The following is a 26082-nucleotide window of genomic DNA, read 5'->3' on the forward strand; positions in this document are numbered from 1 at the left end:
CATCTTTTCAGACCATAATGCTATGAAACTGGAAATGAACCATGAAAAAAAAAACTGGGAAAATGACAAAAATGTGGAGATTAAACAACATGCTACTGAACAACCAATGGATCATTGATGAAATTAAAGGAGAAATCAAAAACTATCTGGAAACAAACGAAAATGATAATATGCCATATCAAACCATATGCAATGCAGCAAAAGCGGTCCTGAGAGGGAAACTCATAGCAATACAAGCCCACCTTAACAAACAAGAAAAAACCCAAATAGGCAACCTTAAATTACACCTAACAGAACTAGAAAAAGAAGAACAAACAAAGCCCAAAGTCAGCAGAAGGAGAAAAATAATAAAAATCAGAGCAGAAATAAATGAAATTGAGACCAAAAAAACAATAGAAAGGATTAATGAAACAAAGAGTTGGTTCTTTGAGAAGATAAACAAAATCAACAAACCCTTAGCCAGGCTTACTAAGAAAAAAAGAGAAAAGGCTCAAGTAAATAAAATTAGACATGAAAGAGGAGAAATTACAACAGATACCACGGAAATACAGAGGATTATAAGAGAATACTATGAGAAATTATATGCCAACAAATTGGACAATCTAGAAGAAATGGATAAATTCTTAGACTCATACAACCTCCCAAAACTGAACCAAGAAGAAATGGAGAATCTGAATAGACCAATCACAAGTAAAGAGATTGAAATAGTAATCAAAAACCTCCCAAAAAATAAAAGTCCAGGACCAGATGGCTTCTCCAGTGAATTTTACCAAACATTCAAAGAAGATTTAATACCCATCCTTCTCAAACTATTCCAAAAAATAGAGGAAGATGGAACACTTCCTAAATCATTCTACGAGGCCAACATCACCCTGATACCAAAGGAAGACAAAGACAATACAAAGAAAGAAAATCACAGGCCAATATCGTTGATGAACATTGATGCAAAAATCCTCAACAAAATATTGGCAAACCAAATACAACAATACATTAAAAAGATCATACACCATGATCAAGTGGGATTTATACCAGGGACACAGGGATGGTTCAACATCTGCAAATCAATCAATGTGATACATCACATCAACAAAACAAAGAAGAAAAACCATATGATCATCTCGATAGACGCAGAGAAGGCATGTGACAAGATACAACATCCATTTATGATAAAAACTCTCAACAAAATGGGAATAGAAGGAAAGTACCTCAACATAATAAAGGCTATTTATGACAAACCCACAGCCAACATCATACTCAACGGGGAAAGACTGAAAGCCATTCCTCTGAGAACAGGAACGAGGCAGGGCTGCCCACTCTCACCACTCCTGTTCAACATAGTACTGGAGGTTGTGGCCAGAGCAATTAGGCAAGAAAAAGGAATAAAAGGAATCCAAATAGGTAACGAAGAAGTGAAACTCTCACTATTTGCAGATGACATGATTGTATATATAGAAAACCCTAAAGAATCTGTTGGAAAACTATTAGAAACAATCAACAACTACAGCAAAGTTGCAGGGTACAAAATCAATCTACAAAAATCAGTTGCATTTCTGTATGCTAATAATGAACTAACAGAAAGAGAGTTCAAAAAGATAATACCATTTACAATTGCATCAAAAAGAATAAAATACCTAGGAATAAATCTTACCAAGGAGGTGAAGGACCTATACAATGAGAACTACAAGACATTATTGAAAGAAATCCATGATGACATAAAGAAATGGAAAGATATCCCATGCACGTGGATTGGAAGAATAAACACAGTTAAAATGTCTATATTACCTAAAGCAATCTACAGATTCAATGCAATCCCAATCAGAATCCCAATGACATTCTTCAAAGAAATAGAAAAAAGAAAACTAAAAGTTATATGGGGCAACAAAAGACCCCGAATAGCTAAAGAAATCCTAAGAAAAAAGAACAAAGCAGGAGGCATCACAATCCCTGACTTCAAAACATACTACAAAGCAATAGTAATCAAAACAGCATGGTACTGGTACAAAAACAGACACACAGATCAATGGAACAGAACTGAAAGCCCAGAAATAAAACCACACATATATGGACAGCTAATTTTCGACAAAGGTGCTAAGAACTTACAATGGAGAAAGGAAAGTCTCTTCAATAAATGGTGTTGGGAAAACTGGACAGCCACATGCAAAAGAATGAAAGTGGACCATCTGCTATCGCCATTCACAAAAATTAACTCAAAATGGATCAAAGACCTGAAGGTGAGACCTGAAACTATAAAACTCATAGAAGAAAATATAGGCAACACACTATTTGACACTGGTTATAAAAGAATCTTTTCAGAGGACATGCCTACCCAGACTAGGGGAACTAATGAAAAAATAAACAAGTGGGACTTTATCAGATTAAAGAGCTTCTATAAGACAAACGAAACCAGAATCAAGATGAACAGACAACCCACCAGCTGGGAGAGAATATTTGCAAAACATACATCTGACAAGGGGTTGATCTCCATAATATATAAAGAACTCACACAACTGAACAACAAAAAAACAAACAACCTGATCAAAAAATGGGCAGAGGAAATAAACAGACACTTCTCCAAAGAAGATATACAGATGGCCAATAGGCATATGAAAAGATGTTCATCACTAATCATCAGGGAAATGCAAATCAACACAACACTAAGATACCACCTCACGCCTGTTAGAATGGCTATAATCACCAAGACAAAAAACAACAAGTGTTGGAGAGGATGTGGAGAAACAGGAACCCTCATACACAGCTGGTGGGAATGCAAACTGGTGCAGCCTCTATGGAAAACGGTATGCAGATTCCTCAAAGACTTAAAAATGGAGATGCCCTATGACCCAGCCATCCCATTACTGGGAATCTATCCAACAAACCTGAAATCAACAATCTGAAGAGGCTTATGCACCCCTATGTTCACTGCAGCATTATTCACCATAGCCCAGAAGTGGAAGCAACCTAAGTGTCCCTCGACTGACGACTGGATTAAGAAAATGTGGTATATATATACAATGGAATACTACTCAGCCATAAAAAAAGACAAAATCGTCCCATTTGCAACAACATGGATGGGCCTGGAGCGTATTATGTTAAGTGAAATAAGCCAGAAAGAGAAAGACAAACACTGTATGATCTCACTCATATGTGGAATATAAACCAACACATGGACAGAGAAAACTGTACTGTGGTTACCAAGGGCAGTGGGGGTGGGGGGTGGGCACAAGGGGTGAAGGGAGTCACTTATATGGTGATGGACAAACAAAAATGCACAACCCAAAATTTCACAATGTTAAAAACCATTAAAACATCAATTAAAAAAAATGTTCTAGAACAATTAAGTATGTTCTAAACATGGAAAATGCTCACGTTAAGATAAAAAACAATATGAAAATAATCATATTATACAGTTTAGTTCTAATTACCTGCTAAGTCTAGCACAATCTCTAGTATATGGTAGAGATTCAATAAATATTTGTTGACTGTATGAACGAACAAAGATAGAGAGACAAATCCAATCTCTTTATCCTATACTATCTCCTTTTCATACATTTCGGTCCTGTAGCCTAGCTCTATTTAAAAATAGACATATTTAGAAAGTTAACAAAAAAGAGTTTTTCTTTAATGTTCCAAAGCTCCAGATGTCTGCTACCCCTAGACTATGGGCAACTGCAAATTCTGACTTGGGGCAGCACCTCTGTTTGCAACAGAAGTTTTACCTGTATCTGTTCAGCTGTAAGAGCTCTCTAGCTAGATTTGGTAATAGGTGATGAATTCAGCTGATTTTTATTTTTAAGTACAGTTTCAGGGGCAGTATCTCTAATAATTAGTAGTAACTCTCATATTTAGGATTTAATTAAAGAAACTAATATTTAAAAGACCTTTTATCCTTTAGTAAATCCTAAAGATGTGACTAGCTGATACCTATTTCAAAAGTTTGGTTTTAGGGGTCCACCCGGTGGCGCAGCAGTTAAGTGCGTGCACTCTGCTGCGGCAGCCCGGGGTTCGCAGGTTCGGATCCCAGGCGCGCACCGACACACCGCTTGTTAAGCCATGCTGTGGCGGCATCCCATATAAAGTAGAGGAAGATGGGCACGGATGTTAGCCCAGAGCCAGTCTTCCTCAAGAAAAAAGGGGAGGATTGGCATCGGATGTTAGCTCAGGGCTAGTCCTCCTCACAAAAAAAAAAAAAAAAAATGTTTTTAAAATATTAGATTTTTTTTTTAATTTTTATTTATTTTTTTTTTCCCCCCAAAGCCCCAGTAGATAGTTGTATGTCACAGTTGCACATCCTTCTAGTTGCTGTATGTGGGATGCGGCCTCAGCATGGCCGGAGAAGCGGTGTGTGGGTGCTCGCCTGGGATCCGAACCCAGGCCGCCAGCAGCAGAGCGCACGCACTTAACCACTAAGCCACGGGGCCGGCCCTAAAATATTAGATTGTTTTTGTCCTATATCTACTTTTTTTGTGTGCAATAACTACACCACACCCTAAGGGAACTGTGAATGAATTCTGGGAAACCAGATGTTGGTTCCCATGTAAAAATGGTTTTCCAAGGAGTCTTTAGCTATGACAACAATAACTAACATCTATTAAACACTGTATTAAGCATCTTATACGGATCTCCTTTAATCAAGTAATGGACAAATTCTCAGCCATATCCTTAACTCAATGCTGGCTAAACATTACTCTGGTTTAGATTGCTGATTTTTGAACTGTCTTCCACAGGGTGCTAAGGGCAGTGGTTCCCACACCTGACTAGAAATCAGAATCAACTAGGGTACTTTTCAAAAATGCATATTCTCAGAGCTAACCAAAGTCTACTGAATTTGTTCTCTGAATTTTTTTATAAAAGCTTCCTATGAACTCACACAACTGAACAACAAAAAAACAAATAACCCAATCAAAAAATGGGCAGAGGATATGAACAGACATTTTTCCAAGGAAGAAATACAGATGACCAACAGGCACATGAAAAGATGTTCAACACCACTAATCATAAGGGAAATGCAAATCAAAACTACACTTAGATATCACCTTACACCCATTAGAATGGCTATAATCACCAAGACAAAAAAATAACAAATGTTGGAGAGGATGTGGAGAAAAGGGAACCCACATTTACTGATGGTGGGAATGCAAACGGGTGCAGCCTCTATGGAAAACAGTATGGAGATTCCTCAAAAAATTAAAAATGAGAGGCCAGCCTGGTGGCGCAAGTGGTTAAGTGTGCGCGCGCTCCGCTGCAGCGGCCCGGGGTTCACCGGTTCGGATCCCGGGCGCGCACCAACGCACCGCTTGTCAAGCCATGCTCTGGCAGCGTCCCATATAAAGTAGAGGAAGATGGGCACGGATGTTAGCCCAGGGCCAGTCTTCCTCAGCAAAAGGAGGAGGATTGGCAGACGTTAGCTCAGGGCCGATCTTCCTCACACACACACAAAAAAAAAATTAAAAATGATCCAGCTTATGATCCAGCTATCCCACTTCTAGGTGTTTATCCAAAGAACTTGAAATCAACAGTCCAAAGAAGCTTATGCACCCCTATGTTCACTGCAGCATTATTCACTATAACCAAGAAGTAGAAGCAACCCAAGTGTCCCTCGACAGATGATGGATAAAAGATTTGATACACACACACACACACACACACACACACACACACACACACAATGGAATACTACTCAGTCATAAAAAAAGACAAAATCATCCCATTTACAACAACATGGATGGACCTGGAAAGTATGACGTTAAGCAAAATAAGCCAGACAGAGAAAGACAAACACGTATGACTTCACTCATATGTGGAATATAAACTAACACACTGACAGAACAGTTTGGTGGTTACCAGGGGGAAGGAGGTTGGGGGGTGGGGACAAGAGGTAAAGGGGCGCGTTTATATGGTGACTGACAAATAATAATGTACAACTGAAACCTCACAGTGTTATAAACTATTATGACATCAATTAAAAAAAAAAAAGCTCCCTATGACGGTAATATAATCGTGATGGTAACATAACCCCAACACCCAACTGTGTTTGGGAATTGCTGCCCTAAAAACTTCTGTGATGACCTTAAACACCACCCAGAACGCAACCCCACAGGCTCTCCAGAAACGTGCAACAACCAAAGCAGAACCACTTTTATCTTCTTTATGTAGAGGGGCTCCAAGTAAGATCTGGGCTTCGAGAAAGAATAAAATGAGTTCTGCTACTTTCTTTTTTAACCAATTTACCACCAGATACCATCAACTATAGCTTCAGATCACTTCACAGTGTTTCTGACTGACCTCTAATCACTCTTTGTTAGTCTTCCTTCTCCATGATAAAAAAGAAACACAGGAGTCATAGCATTATGTGTTCCTCTCATTTGCCAGAAAACTGGTCTGGATCTCTCACTGTACTTCTAATGAAACTACTGTAAAAAACAGAGCTAGAGTCTTTAAATGATGTAATCCTGTCTACATTCTAAGGGTTTCTAGTTACCATGAGAGGTATGATGCTAAACATTTAGTAAGTCCCAAAATTAGTCAACTATATAATGAGGAAGACTACCATAAACCAAATTTTAAAAGCCCAAATATGAGAATACAGAACGAAGAAAAAAGCTAGAGAACAGAAGACCAGAGTTGTACTGCTCATTCTGCCACTAGCTACTTGGATGACTGAAGCAAATATTTTATTTTCTGGATTCTGGCCCCTTAAACACCCCCACAAAAACTCTAAGTCTCCCTCAAACAAAAACTCTAAGTCTCCCTCGAACTGTTCAAAATTTAAAATCCTTTCCAGGGATAGCTTTATTTACTAGTGAGTTTCTAAATATTAGATATAATGTTCTGACTATAATTAATACTTATTAGTAAATAAGATAAATTCTTATTAATACCAATATTCAAAGTTTTTATGTTACATATCATGGAACTATTTGCTTTGCGGTCAAAAGAAAAATAGAGCTAAACAGAAATTTACATTTGTTCTGATCTCTTCCCTCAAGTGGAAATAAAAAATAGCTAAGTGAACAAATCTAAATTAAAGTAGTATACACATCAACTTAATTGATCATAATTTGATTTACTCATTCTGTTCCTAAATAGCATAAAACATAGTTTGGTTTTTATTTGTAGTTCACTAAAAATTATTCCACAGACATCTAAAACCTCTTTAATATTCTTCTCAGTATGTGGGACTTTTCTAGTCTGGCATCTCATTACCTTATCCTCCCTATTCATGTCCGAACACTCAGCTCCAGTCATTAGAATAAACATCTGCTACAAACATTATTAATGAGATACAGACCAACAGATCCAAGCAAGCTACTAACTACCCGGAGTAATTACACTGTTCTGTATAAAAACCATTACAGTAGCAAATATAGAAGCTGCCTGAACATATTATAATTAGTTTATCCATACAACAGCTTTCTACAAGTCACTAAGCACATTTCTCAGGACATATACAGCATGACCATACATCGAGCACTCTATTATAACAAAGGCATGAGACATGATTTTTATGGAAAAAAAGGCTTAATTTACCTTTCAAATTTATACACTTAGTGAATTACTTACACAAAAAATCTTGTCAAAGTACCCAGGGCTTAGCAATAACTTACAATTAACAGGAAGAAAAACTTACTTCAACTTTTGTAATTTACTGAAGCAAATTTTAAAACAAAAATATCTTTATATTAAACTTATGTTTTCCTACCTTAAGCTCAATGTACACTTTCTTATAAGGAAAGGAAAGAACATCTGAGATGTAGTCTTTTAAAGAGAAAGTACTCAACCACGGATTGGCAAACTTTGACCCAAGGGCCAAATCTGGCCTGCTACCTGTTTTTGTAAAACTTAAAGCTGGGGATTCTGTCCTAAGAACCCCCAATCCATTCAATACCTGACACGGAGCCCTGGAGGTAACAAGTTTTCAATATAATTTTTGAATGAATGAAAGAAGGGGAGTCTCAGATCAGGGTTCAGGAAGAATGAATCTGTCTACAATTTCCTCCAAGAAGCATTATACAGAAACATCTCACTTACTTAAAGAGATGTGTTATAAAAAGCTGACTGTAATTATATTTCCATAAATGCCTACATAGCTTTTTTTCTTAATTCCTGCAATAATTTCCTTGTAAGCCAAGTCCCACATTTACCTTGTATATTCAATTTTTCTTAAAGCAGGGTATGCTTGTGTATGTGTGTGTAGTACTTATACACATAAGTCAGAACATAGGTATATGCATGTATAAATCAGTAGCTATCTTTTACTGAGTGTCTACTGAATGCTAATTGCTTTAAATTAATTACTTCATTTAATGCTTTTACAACAATGCAATGGGGATAAGAGATCATCCCTATCTTATATAAATCCAAACAAAAGTAGTTCTTTATTAGGTCTATCTAGCTTTAAATCTGCCCTAGTGCATCATTTTCCTTGAAATATACATATCTTTTTTTCCCTAAATGGTTTACATTTTTGTTTGGAAATGAAATGTGACATAGAGTTGTGATTTTTTAAATCTCAAAAATTTCACAACCACCATAAGTGTTTCATCTTTCATGTGAAGACATTAGCAGTTCTTCACCGACTAATTCATTCAATAAATACTTCTTGAGTGCCTATCAGGCACTACTCTAGGCACCAGGGACACAGTGGTTAAAAAGACAGAAGTCCCAGCCCTCATGGAGCTTGCTTTCATTATGATTATCAACTCATTACAAGGCTTTTGCTTGTCTATTACAAATTATTGCTATAATCTTACATTTTTCCTAGGTCAAATATAGTCTGAGTTATTATCTCTTACTTTATTATTTGCATTACAATAGTAGGTACAAAAAATAATAATTTGGTTTTTACCTAATGATTCAGAAACAGCTGAAATTAAATTTATACTAATCTCTAAATTAAAAAGAAAAAATAATTAAAATAGTTAATTCTAAAATTTTTACATAATTCTCAATCTTCACCACTGTCACATGGATGTTGAATTAATTTTGAATGAATTAATTTTGAAGACTCATCATTTCTTTTTACTGCGTTACAAATTCTGCTAATAAACTAACTATTCAGAGAAATTCTATCATAAAAGTTCTAATTATCTTTTCCCAGAATATTCTACAGAATCTGTGAAAAAGCAATATTTCACAATTACAAGACAGTTCAATTCCAACTGTATCTGCAGTACCCTTATATCACTTCTCTTGGTATTGCATTTACACCCAGGTAGAACTGACTCTCCCCTCCTCTGCATTTCCACTAAGAACAATACAAAGTATCTTTGTAGATTCTATCCTTGGAATTCTCCCAAGGGTCAAGCTACATGTAGTTCCCCGGATATACTACACTTTGTTTATGCTATTTGATTAAGTATTGTATTCTTTCATTTAATCACTTACTTTATTAGTCCCTCTCACAGTAATTTACTTATTCATTCACTCAGTCATTTATTCAATTACTTATTGCATTTCTTTGTTGCAAGCAGGGAGTGCAATCCATTCTTGAAAGGAGAGAAGAGAAAAATAAACAGTAGCTATCTTCTACTGAGTGTCTAATGTATGCTAAGCAGTACATTAATTGCTTTAAATTAATTACCTCATTTAATCTTTTTACAACTTTTTAAGAGTAACAGATTTTCTCTATCTTATATAAACGTTCTAGATATATAATAAAAGGGAAAGATAGCCAATTCATTTTTAACAGACTAACACAATCTTCTTATCAAAACCACACAAGGATAATACAAAAATATACAGACCAATCTCACTTATAAACATAAATGCAAAAAACCATCCAATTGAATGCAACAGCATATAGGAAAAGAGGTAGTTCAACTTCAGAAAATCTATCAGTATAGTAACCTATACTAAGTGAATTAACAGATAAAAGGTGAAAACAAGATTTATCTCAATAAAAGCTAAAAATGCATTTTGATAAAATTCAGTGATAAAAATTCTTAGCAAACCAGGAATAGATAGTAACTTTCTTAATTAGATAAAGGCTATATAGTAAAACCTACAGCAAATATCATACTTAATACTAAAACTGAGAACCATTTCCATTGAAGTTAGAAACATGACAAGAATAGCCAATATCATATAATTCCATATTGTCTAGAAGTCCTAACTAATACCATAACACAGACACACATACTAATTATAAGACTGAATGAAAATAGAAAAATATTTTCAGATGATATTATCTACATAGCAAATTCAAAAAAATCTATATTCACACTATAACTTAGTGGGTCAGTGAACAAGAGGGTTCAGCAGGATTGCTAATAGAATATCAACATGCACAGATGACTAGTGTCCTCATACTAGTGAGGGAAGCCATTGGCCATGGGTGAGATGGTACTGCTGAACTGAAAGTAAGGAACCTCCTTTTGACTTCATTAGATATTAGATGTTTCCATTTTAATTTCCAAGAAACAATTTCCAAGTTTATTATACGGCTTCTTTCAGGGCCACATGCAAACAGTCAGTTGATTACAATATCAAAACATAGGTTCTTTTTTAAAATTTTAACAAAAGACATGCCAGATCTCAACACTGAAAGCTATACAACATTGCTGAGAGAAATTAAATAAATGGAGAGGTATACCATGTTCCTGGGTTGAAACACTCAGTATTGTTAAATGACCATTCTCCCCAAAACTGATGTCTAGACTCGATGCAAATCAAATCAAAATTCTGGCAGTCTTTTTCAGAGAAACTAAAACGTGGATTCTCACCTTTAGAGAGACATGCAAACAATCTAGAACAACCAAAACAATGTTTAAAAAGAAGAATAAAGCTGGAAGGCTTATACTACCTGATTTCCAGACTTACAATGCTAAAGAAATTAAGACGTGGTATAAGGACAGACATACAGATCAATCTAACAGATCAGAGGAACTAGAACTGGTAAATTGAGTTACAACACATTTGCCAAGGCAACTAAACAGAGAAAGGACAGTCTTTTCTAATAAACAATATGGGAACAACTGGTTTTCATTGAGGAAAAAAATGAATATTGACTCTCACCTAACACATACACAAAAATTAACTCAAAATGGATCACAGCCCCAATGTATAAAACTTCTAGGAAAAAAATGAGAGAAAATCCTTGCAACCTTGGAGAAAGCAAATATTTATTAAAACACAAAAAGTATGAGCCATACAAGAAAAAATTTAAATGAAAACACCTCCACACAAAGACTTGTACACAAACGTTCACAGCAACTTTATTTAAAATGGTCAAATACTGGAAACATCCCAAATATCTATCAATAGATGAATGGATAAATAAAATATAATACATCCAAATACAATACTACTACTCAGCAACAAAAAGGAACAAATTACCACCAATTAATATATGCAATAATACAATTAAGTTAACTAAAAATAAAGTAATAATGTAGTAAGCCGTGTGGTAAAAGTACACGCCTGCTTTTGGCACAGTAAATTGGTTCAGTTTCTCTAATAATGAAGCAATAAATAACAAAAGCCCTACTTTGACACAGTAATTTCCCTATGGGGGGAGTCCATTTAAAACCCTCAGTTTTATGCTTCTAAGCCATGTCTGGTCCATTGTGCATTGCTGAGGTCTTACATAGATCTCTGATCATTTCATCTTGTTAGGTTTGCCTGCCATTCTATACATGGAGATGATTTTTGGATCTTTATCCTGTCTTTCAAAGTGTTTACTATTCCTCCAGGCTTATATCTGTGAAATGTGATACTATATTTTCATATAAGCTGTTAATAAAAATATTTAACAGGAAAAAAAAAAACCTCAGTCTTAAATACCTAAAGTGGTTCCACTTTAAATATTAGTTGGACACTAGAAAAAGTATCAAAAAAAGATTTTATGCAAATAATTTTGAAAGAAGCTACATGTTTTAATAAGTTTTCATTTAAATGTTACATGTGGAATTTTTAAAAACAGTTTGGAGAATATCAAAATGAAAATATCCCAACACAAACCTCCAGGAAAAATATGAAGAGTGTACTAGATTACAGAAAGTAGCTCTGAAACACGACAGAAACCTTTTACTTAATAGTTTGAGCCAAAAAGCTTCCCTTCTATAAGAACAAAAACAACAAGAACAAAATTACTAAATGTAAGGCACCATTCGAAACTATCTTGCATATAGTAACTCAATTAATAATCACAAAACCCAAGAACTGATTCTAGTACCACCCCCATTTTACAGATAACGAAACTGAGATCACAAAGCTAGTAAGATTACAAGCCAGAATTTGAACCCAGCTCCAAGGTCTGTTTTTGCAGTCATTATGCTATATGGCCTTTTACACATTAAAAGGCTTCTTTCCCTCCAATTTTATGATTTCTTGCCAACACACACACACACACTAAAAAAGTAGGCTATGCCCAAGTATGTCAAGAATTATTGGTTAATATAGGTTTCATTCATTTAAAAAATATATTAGCACCTACTATATATCAGGGCTGCTCTAGAAGGCACTTTATATCAACATTTCACTGAATACTTACAACCCTAAGGATAAATATTATTTTCATTTTACATATGAGAAAACTAAGGCTCAAAAATTTGTTTAATTTATGCAAGGCACACAGCTACAAAGTTAGAGGACCCAAATATAATATTTTTTTAATTTAAATTTACTGTTTACTATAAACTTCATTGTATTAACATTTGACCACTGCCTTTTGAGAATATCTAATATGAAAAAAAGATATTCAGTGTTCTTAAACAATCAACAACTCTACATTTTAGAGTTACTACTTTTTCTAAGTTACTAATTGGATGGCAAATTAGGGTTTCTAATTCGATGGCAAAGCACAGCTTTTTAAATGTATCCCTAAATTTTAGGTAATCATTCTCACGTCACAGATAAGGAAACGGAAGCTTAGAAATACTAAAAAGAAAAAAATCTTAATTTCGGAACAGTGTTACTTATCGTCGTTGTCAACTCCTGGATGCCAACCTAACTCCCTCTCTCTCCCTCTGTCTCTCTCCCTCTCTGTCTCTCTCCCTCTCTGTCTCTCTCCCTCTCTGTCTCTCTCTCTCACACACATACACACTCACACACATGTCCTAATTTCTTTCTTGAAGCAACTATAAAGCAAACAAGCCATCAGAAATTTTATGACCAGTTAAACTTGCCATGTGATTCAGCTAACGCAATAGATAACTTGCAAATATTTAATCAACTAAAACTGAATTAACGATTACTAAACACCTACTATATGCCAGGGACCATGTTAAGTGCTTTATACACATTATTTTACTTAATACTCAAAATAAACCTATGGGGTAATTATTCTTAATTTCCTTGTACAGATGAAAGAAGAGGATAAAAAAGGTGAGGAAATTTTGTCCAACGTTGCACACTGGGGAAAATGCAAGAGCATTACCTGAACACATTTTTATGACTTTTCTGATACTAAGCTGCCTCAAAGAAATCCCTAAACAGCAAAATCACTAGTTATTCAATAATAACAGTTATTTTTCTTTATTCTTTGACAACAGACAAAATGTCTTTTCTTTTTCCTTTTCAATTGAATTCCTTTCTTTCTTACAATTTCATTGTAATTATCCATCTTTAGTTTTAAAAATAAACAAATGTAGGGCCGGGCCCGTGGCTTAGTGGTTAAGTGCATGCGCTCCGCTGCTGGCGGCCTGGGTTCAGATCCCGGGTGCGCACCGAGGCACGACTTCTCCGGCCATGCTGAGGCCGCATCCCACATGCAGCAACTGGAAGGGTGTGCAACTATGACATACAGTTATCTGCTGGGGCTTTGGGGGAAAAACAAATAAAAAATTTTAAAAATTAAAAAAATAAAAAATAAAAATAAGAATAAACAAATGTATATTTTGGACTATATGGGACAGAGAAGGTCTATGATTTTTGAAAGCTCTTCAGAACACCATGGAGATATGTATCAATTCTAAGCAGCATGTAAAAATAAACTATACCCTTGCCCAATTTATAAGAGGCTTGAGATGCCTTCTTCACTCACTGATTCGTCAATTAAAATTTCCTCTCCTACCCTACTGCACACTTCCGTTCAAAGTTGGCTTTTATATGACATAACAGACCAAGCTAGCACACCTCTTGCCTCTTCTCAGTCTAATCTCATTTTAACTTGCCAAACAAATACTGTCCTTCTCTGTCTAGACCACTATCCAGCAGAAATATAATACAAGCCCTATGAGTAATTTTAAATTTTCTAGTGGCCACAGTAAAAAAAATTAAAAAAGAAATATGTAAAATTATTTTTTTAAATGTGTTAATCTTAATATATCCAACATGTAATCAATATTAAAAATTATTGCTATATTATACATTCTTGTTTTCATATTAACTCTTTGAACTCTGGTGCGTATTTCACACTCACAGCACATCTCAATTCAGACTAGCCACGTTTCAAGTACTCCACAGCCACATGAGTACTGGAAAGCATAGATCTAGACCAGGAGTCAGCAAATTTCTTCTATAAAGGACCCGATAATAAATATTTTAGGCTTTACAAACCACATACAGTCTCTCTCACATATTCGTTTTTTTTTTTTTTTTTACCATTCTTTAAAATGTAAAAACAAGTTGCACAACAATGTGATCATACTTAATGCTACTGAACCATACACCTAAAAATGATTAAAATGGTGCATTTTATGTTATATATATTTTACCACAATAAAAAATAATTATATACATACATATATGTATATACATATATACGTGTGTGTGTATAGCACCATTCTTAGCTCATGACTTCGACAAAAACAAGCCATGGATCCAACAGAACTACCTAACAAGAAAAAAAGTAGGTAACTTGTGCGTGCTAAAGCATAAAAACATATATTGGTGTTTGTGTGCACACGCGTATATTTCATGTGATAATATTATTGCAAATAATCCAGAATTAAAGCTAGTCTTAACTTAAAGGATTATTAACAAAGTACAAAATACCGTGGAAGTATGAAAAATATCTTATAGTACATACAAGCAGATTTTGAAATCAATTAAAGAAACACAGAAGCAGGCACCCCATGCTAGAAAAGACTGTGTCATATACATTGTTTGTGAAAAATGAAATAAGAGGAATCCATATATTTATCAGCCCCTCTACCTACAAGGGCCACTAACATGTTTAACATTGGGAAACTGACAGTACATTTCATCTAGAGCATTACGCAATTTATAAGCAATTTCTATATACATTATCTCATTTAGGCTTCAAATTAACCCTATGAAGTAGAAAACATATATAGCTATAGTAAAATAGAGCATATATTACTACCAACTATGTACCTTATCCAAGCCAGTAAAGATAGAGACAGATCCAAAACCAGGTCTTCAACTTCTAACCCTGTGCTTTCTACTACTCAACACAGTTTTTCTAATACAATAGCTTTCCCTCTTTCCTTCTCAATCCATTCAATAAACTAAAAGATCATGAAATATCTTTAAAGGTAAAGTATAAAAAAATGAAGATTTCAATCTATAGAAGCTGCAGATTTCTCAAAAGCCTAAAACACTGCTGTACTACTCACTCATTCATTCATTCACTCATTCATTCAATACGTACTAGGTATAATGACTTGCTGATCACTGGTGATACAAAGGTATAAAAGACAGACTTGCTCCCTGCTCTTGTGACACTTAAAATATAGTAGGAGAGACAGAAAAAAAAATAATTAGAAAGAAAAAAGTAACTTCTGATAATGAAAAGTGCTATGAAGGAAACAGTGTGCTGTGATAGAAAGAGACATCTCATTTTAAAAAATATGATTTTACTGAAATACAAGAAATACAATTATTAATTCTTCCATCTTCTGTTTCTGAGACTACAGTGGCTTAATGTTTATCAATTCACCTATATAACTAATATAAATTTCTCACTGTTTCATTTTTAAGAACTTCTATATTTCTATCTATATTATTTGGCTATACATTTAGGAAATATTCCCTCTTCTACAACGTTTTAGAATCCACTAGAGATTCCTGTCATAATTGTCACTGTTACCTGCAGGCCTTGGCCAGGCTAATGCAAAACTCCTAGGCAATACTTTTTATTGATAACTCAACCCAGGTCTCATATTACATTCAATCTCAGAGATCCTTGGCTCTAAATATTGTTGCTAGATATAACAAATAGTCAACAAACCACAGAATAAGGATAATAAAAAGAGGTCCCACACTTTATCCTGACATAGCTTTAAAGAAAACAAGAGTCTAAGATTTAAGGCTGTTAATCAGCTGTTCTGATTCCATGGCCTCCAAGACCATTCTACAGCTCTCTCAGGCTCTTTTCACCCTATAAATTACAGAAAGCCCCTCTCCCGTGCTATTGGCCTTAAAAGCTACTGCACAAAAGAGAGATTTCACACTGGTCCAGAAAACATCTCACATAATTTTTTTTCTCCCAAATAAAGTATCCTAACGACACAGTAGGTTTTCAATAAATACTTTGGGGGTTTCTTTTTGGTTTTGATAAAGGATGGTTCTATGAGAAATGAGATATTTCCATTATCAATCAAAAACAGATCAAATTACTTTAGCTAATCATCTAGGGGTCTGACAACACTGAGACATAGAGAAAGAAGTACGTAACTGCAAAGAAGGAAAATAATCAAAGTAGGATGGCAGAATCCAAGTGACAAGCTTTGCAGACTATTATTTTGCCCAGGGTTTGCCACGATCACAGCCTGGATTCTATGGAGAAGGCAATGTAGAAAGTAAAGAATATCCAGAAAATGAAACTCATCAGTCAAAACTAGGCCTCACCCCCAGATCCCCAGGCCATTTTGTAGTATAAAGCCTAGAGATAGGCACCTTGCTCCTCACCTTTTTCACTTGTTCTCTACTCAAAGAGGTAGATAATAAACTCATGTGTTAAGACATTGTTATACATCTACTAAAAATATATGTTTCAGGGGGCCGGCCCCGTGGCGTAGCAGTTAAGTGCACACACTCCACTGCTGGCAGCCCGGGTTCAGATCCCGGGCGTGCACTGACGCACCACTTGTCAGGCCATGCTGTGGCGGCGTCCCACGTAAAGTGGAGGAGGATAGGCACGGATATTAGCTCAGGGCCAGTCTTCCTCGGCAAAAAGGAGGATTGGCATGGATGTTAGCTCAGGGCTGATCTTTCTCACACAAAAAAAATATATATATATGTCTCAGTAACAACTTAACTTCTGCTAATCCTTACTACCAATTTAACAGACAAATGCTGAACTTATTCTAATCCAAAAAGTTAAATATAATTTTAACATTCTGAAAATAAGCAATGTGGCTAATTTTTACTTAGTCTTCAAAAACACATATCCATGGGAAAGAGAGTGTGGAAGGGGCAAATCATCCAAATTATCTATATCTGAATCTGTAACTGCATCCATCCTTGTAGATTTATCCTTGCAGAATGTACACTCCTGGAAGCACACAAGGCAAACTTCACTTTTTCATTTTATCTCTCTATACTATTTGAATTTTTTATCATGTAGTAATTTTTAAAGCTAGTTCACTTTTTAAGTAAATTCAAAATAATATGAACAAATGAACATATATATGTAAAACATACTTGTTATTTAACTATTTAGATTCACTATACCAACCATTAATATTAAAAACAATAATATATAACCAAATAATATATAACCAAAAGAATAAAGTCAATACCACAATGATAGGGGTGGTGGTGATCTCTTAAGTGATAAAATTATTCTTTATTTTTATTTTCTTCTTTTGGTTTATGTTATTTTTGAACTTCCTTTAATGAACCTGTCTTACCTGTAAAATCCCCCAAAAAGCTAGAAAATGCTAAGTTAAGCAGAAATATTATTTCCAACAAAGAAAGACAAAGGAAATGAAATAAAAATATATTTTGATATATACCCAGATAATAAAAATCAAATATAATAAATTACTAGAAAACATATCATGTTGAAATAATATTATATTCACCTAATATTACAATCAAGTTGTATCTGCCCCACTCTGTGTCTCCATATGTATCTTTTAAGGCCACCACAAGTTAAAGGCAGATGAAGATAGCATGATACAAAAATATAATTGCCACTTTGACATTCAAAAACCTCATAAAAATTAAACGTTGGGGTCGGCCCAGTGGCGTGGTGGTTAAGTTCGCATGCTCTGCTTCAGTGGCCCAGGGTTCGCAGGTTCAGATCCCAGGCATGGACCTACACACTGCTTATCAAGCCATGCTGTGGCAGGCGTCCCATATATAAAGCAGAGGAAGATGGGCACAGATGTTAGCCCAGGGTCAATCTTCCTCAGCAAAAAGAGGGGGATTGGCAATAAATGTTAGCTCAGGGCTAATCTTGCTCACCAAAAAAAAAAAAAAAAAAAAAAAAAAAAAACACCAACCTCATAAAAATTAAATGCAACCTATACCATCTTCAAAATAACATTTAAAAACTAAAATATGAAAAGAAGATCTTGAAGAGATATTTGCATTCCTATGTTCATTGCAGCATTATTCACAATAGCCAAAATATGGAAACAACCTAGGTGTCCATCAACAGACAAACAGATAAAGAAGATGTGGTGTATATACATATATAGATAGATATATACACACAATGGAATATTATTCAACTATGAGAAAGAAGGAAACCCTGCCATTTGCAACAACATGGATAGACTTTGAGGGCATTATGCCAAGTGAAATAAGTCAGATAGAGAAAGACAAATATTGTACAATATCACTTATATGTGGAATCTAAAAAAGCCAAACTCACAGAAACAGAGAGTAGAATGGTGGTTACCAGGGGCAAAAGGGTGGGGGAAACGGGGAGATGCTGGTCAAAGGGTATAACCTTCTTACTTGGTAAGCCAAATAAGTTCTGGGGATCTAATGTACAGCATGATGATTATAGTTAATAATACTGTATTATATATTTGAAAGTTGCTAAGAGAGTAGATCTTAAATGTTCTCAGCAGAAAAAAGAGATGGTAATTACATGACATGATGCAGGTGTTAGCTAACACTACAGTGGTAATCATTTTGCAATATTTAAGCATGGTAATCATTTCACAATATATAAGTGTATCAAATCAATACCCTGTACACCTTAAACTTATACAACATTATGTCAACTATATCTCAATAAAGCTAAAGAAAAACCTAAAATATATATGCATTCCTAATTATTCTAAAACATTTTCATTATTATGAAAAAGTTAATGACTTCTACATTAATATGTTAAAATAATTATTTCAACTATTATAACATTTGCTGAATGAATAAATACATACAGAAAAACTGTAAAAACATGGATTTTTTTTAAGAGAAAGAAAAAGTTAAATGTTACTGAGGAAGCATAATATTTATACTAAAAAATATTTAAAAATTGAGGAATATGAAATTTGAAGCTAAGCTTTGTTGTAAGAATACAACAACCTTAAAAGTGTATAAAATTACAAAAAGCACTAGCAAGGATTAAGAGAAAAAGAAAAACTATTAGAAGGAATAACACAGAATGAATAAGGGAGAGTTAGTTGGTAATTTTCAGATTATAAACTGACAACGTATCTGTTAATTTTAGAAGTGCCCAACAACCATTAAAGACAAGGTGGTGGGCAGCAGACATACCAAAAAGCACAATATTAGCAAGAGAAAACACTTTCAAACTTAAATTTGGTATAGACTTATGTCAAACTAACAGAACTCTGAAACCAAAAATTGAGCAGAATGAGAGAGAACTATATTACATCGCTAAGAATACTAGCAAAACAAAAACTACACAATATTTGAAACACACTTATTTTGCTGTTCAAGTCAGAAATTCACACTCCCAAGAGTGCAAACCTTCTCTAACAACAAAGCAATATTCTTCAAGCATTAGGGTTATTTGCATAACTTTTTTAGAAGTCTAACTTACCGAGTACCATCTGCTTTCCAGCTTACTTTATACGGCTTCTGCTCCAAAAGTTTAATATTTTGCTTGTCCATGGAAACAGGCTGTGCTCCAGGGAATCCAGACCTTAAAGAAGAACATTTTATTACTATTATGGCTGGTATCCATTCAAAGCAATACATGTCTTACGCCAATCTCACATGAGTCACATATTTATCACAATGTTCTCCTTATCATAAGATTAATGTCAGTTGGAATAATATCAGCATTCACAAGAATGCTAACAAAAGGTTATCATTTTCTTGACATTTTAGAATGCAAGGTAACAAGATTCTAATGGCCACTACTATACTATTACTATTGAGCTTATTTTTAAATATTAATATACATGATGAAAACAGTAAAGCAGGCATCTTTACAAGCCTTTTACTTCAGGAAGAAGTTTAAATCTTGCCTTAATTATCTTACATTATTCTAGACCCCATATTCCTCCAACAGGACACTGCCAACTTGGCTTAACTCTGCAGGGTTGGCAAATTTCTGCTCAAAAGATGCCCAGAAGTGGCAAACAGGAGAAATGCAGGTCAAGATTAAAGTACACTGGCAAGTGTTTAACACAACACTAAAATCAATATTACTTCATCATCATTTTCATCTTTTAGTTAAAATTATTTCTAGCTGATTGATCTGTATGTACCAGTCAAAAAGTTCTTTATTTTAGGAATTTATATTAGGAATTTTTAACATTAATAATCCTTTTTCATCATGTTCCAGAGATATTACAATTTTCTGCCACAGAGAGCAATGATCAACAGAAACGACCAGAGACCAAGACCTGGGAGCAACAGATAAGAGAAGTGGACTCTCTCCTGAATCCTCTCCCATGAAATGTCTGATAAATATCTTCAAGTCACAGTAGGGGGCAGGACATATTTAAAGCTGATTCTCCCAGGTTTCTGATTACAGAAAAACTGGAAAATGAGGCACATTCAAGTTTCATCTCTTCTCCCTTAAAAAATAAGGCCAACCCAAATATTAATCAGCAGCAGTAGAATCAAAGACACAAAACAAATACTAGACAGTGACAAGAATAACTTTCTATTCCTTTAGGAAGACATGTGAGAGTCATCTACTTTTCACTCAACTGGCTAGTTATTGCACTGCTTGAGAAAAATCTGATAAACTCTTGCTTGACATCTTAACTACTCTAACATACAAACTTCAAGAAGCAAAGAAGCTATGTCAATGTTTGCATTAATGTTAAATGCTGCAGAGTAAGAATAAATTTTTTTTAAAACTTTAAAATGTTTATTACCCTTCCCAGCCACAGAATTGATGACACTTCTGCTGTACCTCTCCTAACTTTGGCTGAGTTGTTACTTGTGTTACACCTTTCACAGTTACACCTTCCAAGAAAATAGCACCCTTAAAATAAAAGGAAAAGAAAAAGATTTGATTAGAGTTCAAATCCATTAACAAAGACCAAATTGAGAGAGACATTAATTTAGTTTCACAAATCTGAGCAAATATATGAAACAGAAATGGTCTACTCCAGGAGGCTCTGTAAACTCCCCTGGTGTTGCACACTAGTTGTTCCTTAATAAAGCATATGATTTTCAACGTACATATATAACCCAGTGTCTATATCATGTTGTCAAAGCACTCTATGGGCACTGGTCAGTAATCAGAACAGTAATACCAACTTATCTACCATTTACTCAGAGCTAGATAAAGTATCTGGCATTTTACAAACATTTTCTCTAATCCTTATAACAACTCTGAAAAGCAGATCCTATTATATTTATTTCACAAATGAGTAAATGAGGCATAAAGACTGTATATAATTTATTCAAGTGGTAAAAATAGAATTTGAACCCAGGTCTACGGTAGACCATTCATCAATGATTCTCATTTGGGTAGGGGGAAGAGACTTGTGTCACTGATGGAGTATGGATTTTAAGGGGATAAACACCCACTATACATACCTTTGTAAACTAGAATAAGAGTATAATAGTAGACAAAGTGGCTAAGCTACAGTCATTGGATTTATCAACACAAAAACTAAATATTACTCATCGCTGAACTCGTAATCTAAATTCTTTACCTCAGAACTACATAAAGTGTCTTATTGTATTTTGTAGCAAGTATATTTTTAAAATATCACAGAGAAGTGAAGCAGATGGAGAATTTATATGTCAAATAAATAAAGAACACTCCTGGACATTTTCAAGACTAAAAAACTAGTCTAGATTTATGCTACAATTACTTTCAGACCCATAAGAAGGCTGGCATCAGCCTCCAGAAAAATCTATAAAACAACTCTGGCTGTTAATGTAATTAGGGAATAAAAAATATGGTCTACAAGCTGCAATGATCAACCTTCTGGCAAAGATATGGCAACTCAAGTCACTTGAGAAGGGAAAAAAAGAACACTTAATATTTAGTCCACATATGTCCCTGTCAAATCTAGAAGAGTCCTGAGTCGATCCAGCAGACACTGGTCCTACTTTTTGCACCTAATTCTGAATCACTTTGTATAGTTATCTAATATGTTGTCTACTTTGTTTTCAGTAAATATGTATACTTTAGGGATTTCACGAGCCAAAGGATCAGAGTACCACTCCTCTCCTATTACACCGTCACCTCACTTTACTAGCCAATGAAATTTCTATTTTTGAACCATTTCTACCACTAAACATAATAACTAAAGAAATAAAGATAATTTTTAAAGGAAAGCTTAACCAGGTGGATAAGATTTTTTTAACATATTTAATTATTGAAATATTCAGATAACTTTGATATCCTTATAAAATTATATCTTGTATATACCAAGTAAAAAGAGAAAGCACTCAGAGTTCAATATTCAGCATCTTTATTACGAAGGTACTAATCGCATGGGATTTTTTTTTAAGCTTTACATGAAGAAAGTATCTAGCTTCAATTATGAACATGTATTTCCTAAGCAAAGTTAAGAAATCAATGATAATTTCTGAAAAGCAAAGGTCAAATTAGCATAAATTAATCCTAAAAACACAAACATTACTTCTTTTTTTAGTGAATAATAAAATAAAAAGGACTAAAACATAGGAAATATGATCAACATTCAACCAAGTGCTTTCCCACAATATTACCACAGAAATATTTTAATAAGTCTATGCAGGTGAGCAAGCTAAATATTTTTTAATTTAACAGAACAAATATTGAGTCTCAGTATAGATTTAACAACTATCATTTGTTTATAAAAGATAACTCCAACCACCTAGTAAATGTCTGTCATCCCTTTATTTTTCTTCATCCTTAATCTTTTCTTTTTTTACTTTTTCTGGCTTCCCCTATTTGCTTCTGCAATAATTATTATTAAGTAAAAAAAGGGTAGGAATAAGTCCAATAAAAACAGTAAGCATGATATACTTTATACGTAAATAATATCTAGTAACTTTAGGATAATTTAATTTGCTGTTTACTGTCATTACATGTTTCTTCTGACAAAAATATCATTTTATATTATTCAAAATTATGTAATAATTCCAAGAAAGATCACTAATTCTAAACATAAACCGCAATGTCTTAAGTCTGGAACTACTTTCAAACACACTGTAATTGAGTTTGAAAGTCACTGACATTTATTTTCACTTTTTAACAAATTACCATTTCAGTTTGTGGGAATAAAGAAAAATCAAAAGTGAAAAGAAGGAGAGTGACGTCAGCATCATGGCAGAGTGAGCTTCCCCCATTGACTTCTCCCCCTCTAAGACACAACAAAAAGGACATTCATATTCCAACGGAAGCTATTCACACAACACAGGGTACGTCTGAGGCACCCAGACAGCCGTACATCCGAGGACGGAGGTGCTGGAATCCCCAGAGGAAGTGGAAGGAGGTAAGAGGAGCTCCTTTCCTTCCCCAAGGACTGTGACCCAGAGACTGAGACCAGGAGGCTCTCAGAGGAGAGGGAGGGGAGGCTCGCTGCGTGAAAACCGGTGCTCTCCCAAGACCCCTCACAGCCCGAGGGGAGCCCCCTACAGAGGGAGTGGAACTGTTGCAAGGGTAGTTTCAACAAGCTAGCCCCTCAGGAGAGCAGAGAGGGACCGGGGGTGAGAAACCTCTGAGCTCAGACAGGTGAAAGTAAGCGCCCCTCCCCCACCCGGCCCTCCCAACTGGTGCTTTACGACAACCGTGCTTCAGCTCAGCTCCCTCCCCAGAGGCAGCGGCCCCCAGGCGCCCGGGCCCCACCAGCAGGGGCAGCTTGCCTGCACCCTGCCCCCACAGGCAGAGGCCCCCAGGTGCCCGGGCCCAACCAGCAGCGGGGCAAGCCTGTGCCCCCGCACCAGAGGCAGCAGCAGCTCAGGTCCCACACGCCACAGCCCCAGCTGCTCTGGCTGGACCAAGCCACAGCACCAGCTGCCCCGGCTCCACCGTGCCATGGCCCCAGCTCCTTTGGCTGAACCGTGCCCCTCCCCCAGCTCCTTCGGCTTCACCGTGCCCCAACCCCACGCTCCAGCAGCTTCGGCTTGGCCAGTGCTCAGGCTCCAGCTGACTTGGCACCAGCAACTTCGGCCCACTGCACTCCAGTTCCAGCTTCTTTGGCCCAATGGCGCCCCAGCTCCTCCTTCCTCGGCCCAGCGCACTCCAGTTCCAGCTTCTTTGGCCCAGTGGTGCTCTAGTTCTTCCTTCTTAGGCCCAGCACACTCCAGTTCCAGCTTCTTCGGCCCAGCGGTGCTCCAGCCCCTGCTTCTTTGGCCCAGCGGCACTTCAGCTGCAGCTGCTTCAACCCACCCGCACCCGAGCCCCAGCTGCTTCCACCTAGCTGCGCTCCAGTCTCAGCTGTTCCCACACTCGAGCTCCAGCTGTTCCTACACTTCCCCCCAGCAGCCGCCACTCAGCCACGCCTCAGATCAGCCAGGGGCTGACAAGAGTGCCCACGGATTGAGGCAAGCCAGAATACACAGCCCTTGACCACCACCCAGCGGCAGCAAGAGGAAACCGCGACCATATATTTTCACTATGAGAAAAGTAAGCCAACACCAACAGGCACCATGCAAAAATATATTAAATCTCCACACCAAAAGGAAAAATGACAAGCACCCAGAAGTCAACCCAGAAAGCACAGAAATGTATAACCTTAACAACAGAGAATTCAAAATAGCCATCATAAAAAAGCTTAATGAAATACAAGAAAACACAGACAGACAATTGAATGATATCAGGAGTTTCTTCACAAAAGAGATTGAAACTGTAAAAAAAACCAATCAGAAATCTTAGAGATGAAAAACACAATAGAGGAGATAAAGACAAATCTGGAAGCCTTAAGCATCAGAGCTGACAATATGGAGGAAAGAATTAGCAATATTGAGGACAGCAACGCAGAAATGCTCCAGATGGAGGAGGAAAGAGAACTAAGACTAAAAAGAAATGAAGAAACTCACCGAGAAATACCTGACTCAATTAGGAAATCCAACATAAGGATTATAGGTATTCCAGAGGGAGAAGAGAGGGAAAAAGGAAGAGAACTTGTTCAAAGAAATAGTATCTGAGAACTTCCCAAACCTGGGGAGGGAGCTGGAAATACCAGTGAATGAAATAAACAGATCTCCTATATATATCAACACGAAAAGACCCTCTCCAAGGCATATAGTAGTAAAGCTGGCAAAAGTCAAAGACAAAGAAAAAATATTAAGGGCAGCTAAACAAAAAAATATAACATACAAAGGATTTCCTATGAGGCTTTCAGCCGATTTCTTGACAGAAACTTTACAGGCTAGGAGAGAGTGGAACAGTATATTCAAAATTCTAAAGGACAAAAACTTTCAGCCAAGAATACTCTATCCAGCAAAAATATCTTTCAGATATGATGGAGAAATAATAACTATCCCAGATAAATAAAAGCTAAAGGAGTTCATTGCCACAAGACCCCTCACTACAAGTGCTCAAGAAGGCCCTCATACCTGAGGAAAAAAAGGGAAAGGGGATTCAAAGTTTTGAACAAGGAGGAAAATAGGTCGACAAAACCAGAAAAATTGCAGTCCTCTATCAAAATAGATTAGCAAACACTTAATTATAAAACCAAAGATCAAGGGAAGGTAAGCACCAAGCATAAATATAACCTCATCATGTTAAACACGAACTCACAACGCAAGAAGGAATAAGAGGTGACAACAATAACGTAGAAGGGGAAGAGGAAAGGGATCGACTAGACTTAGTCTAAGGGAATAAGAGGCCATCAAAAAATGGACTA

At 35.9% G+C, this 26082-nt stretch overlaps 1 protein-coding gene across 3 annotated transcripts in view; it reads right to left on the reverse strand.

The window, feature by feature from the left end:
• RNGTT (RNA guanylyltransferase and 5'-phosphatase) overlaps positions 1-26082 on the reverse strand; it is a 304153-nt gene that overhangs the window by 236917 nt on the left and 41154 nt on the right. For all 3 annotated transcript variants that reach the window (XM_087443866.1, XM_004422111.3, XM_087443867.1), the window contains exons 7-8: positions 21163-21272; positions 19872-19973 (exon numbers count right to left, since the gene is read on the reverse strand). In XM_087443866.1, the coding sequence (XP_087299992.1) occupies positions 19872-19973; positions 21163-21272 (212 nt within the window). The remainder of the gene's footprint in view (positions 1-19871; positions 19974-21162; positions 21273-26082) is intronic.

This window comes from Ceratotherium simum, chromosome 19, assembly GCF_057802395.1.
Source record: "Ceratotherium simum simum isolate JZ-2026a chromosome 19, ASM5780239v1, whole genome shotgun sequence".
In the NCBI taxonomy this organism is placed as follows: Eukaryota; Metazoa; Chordata; class Mammalia; order Perissodactyla; family Rhinocerotidae; genus Ceratotherium; species Ceratotherium simum.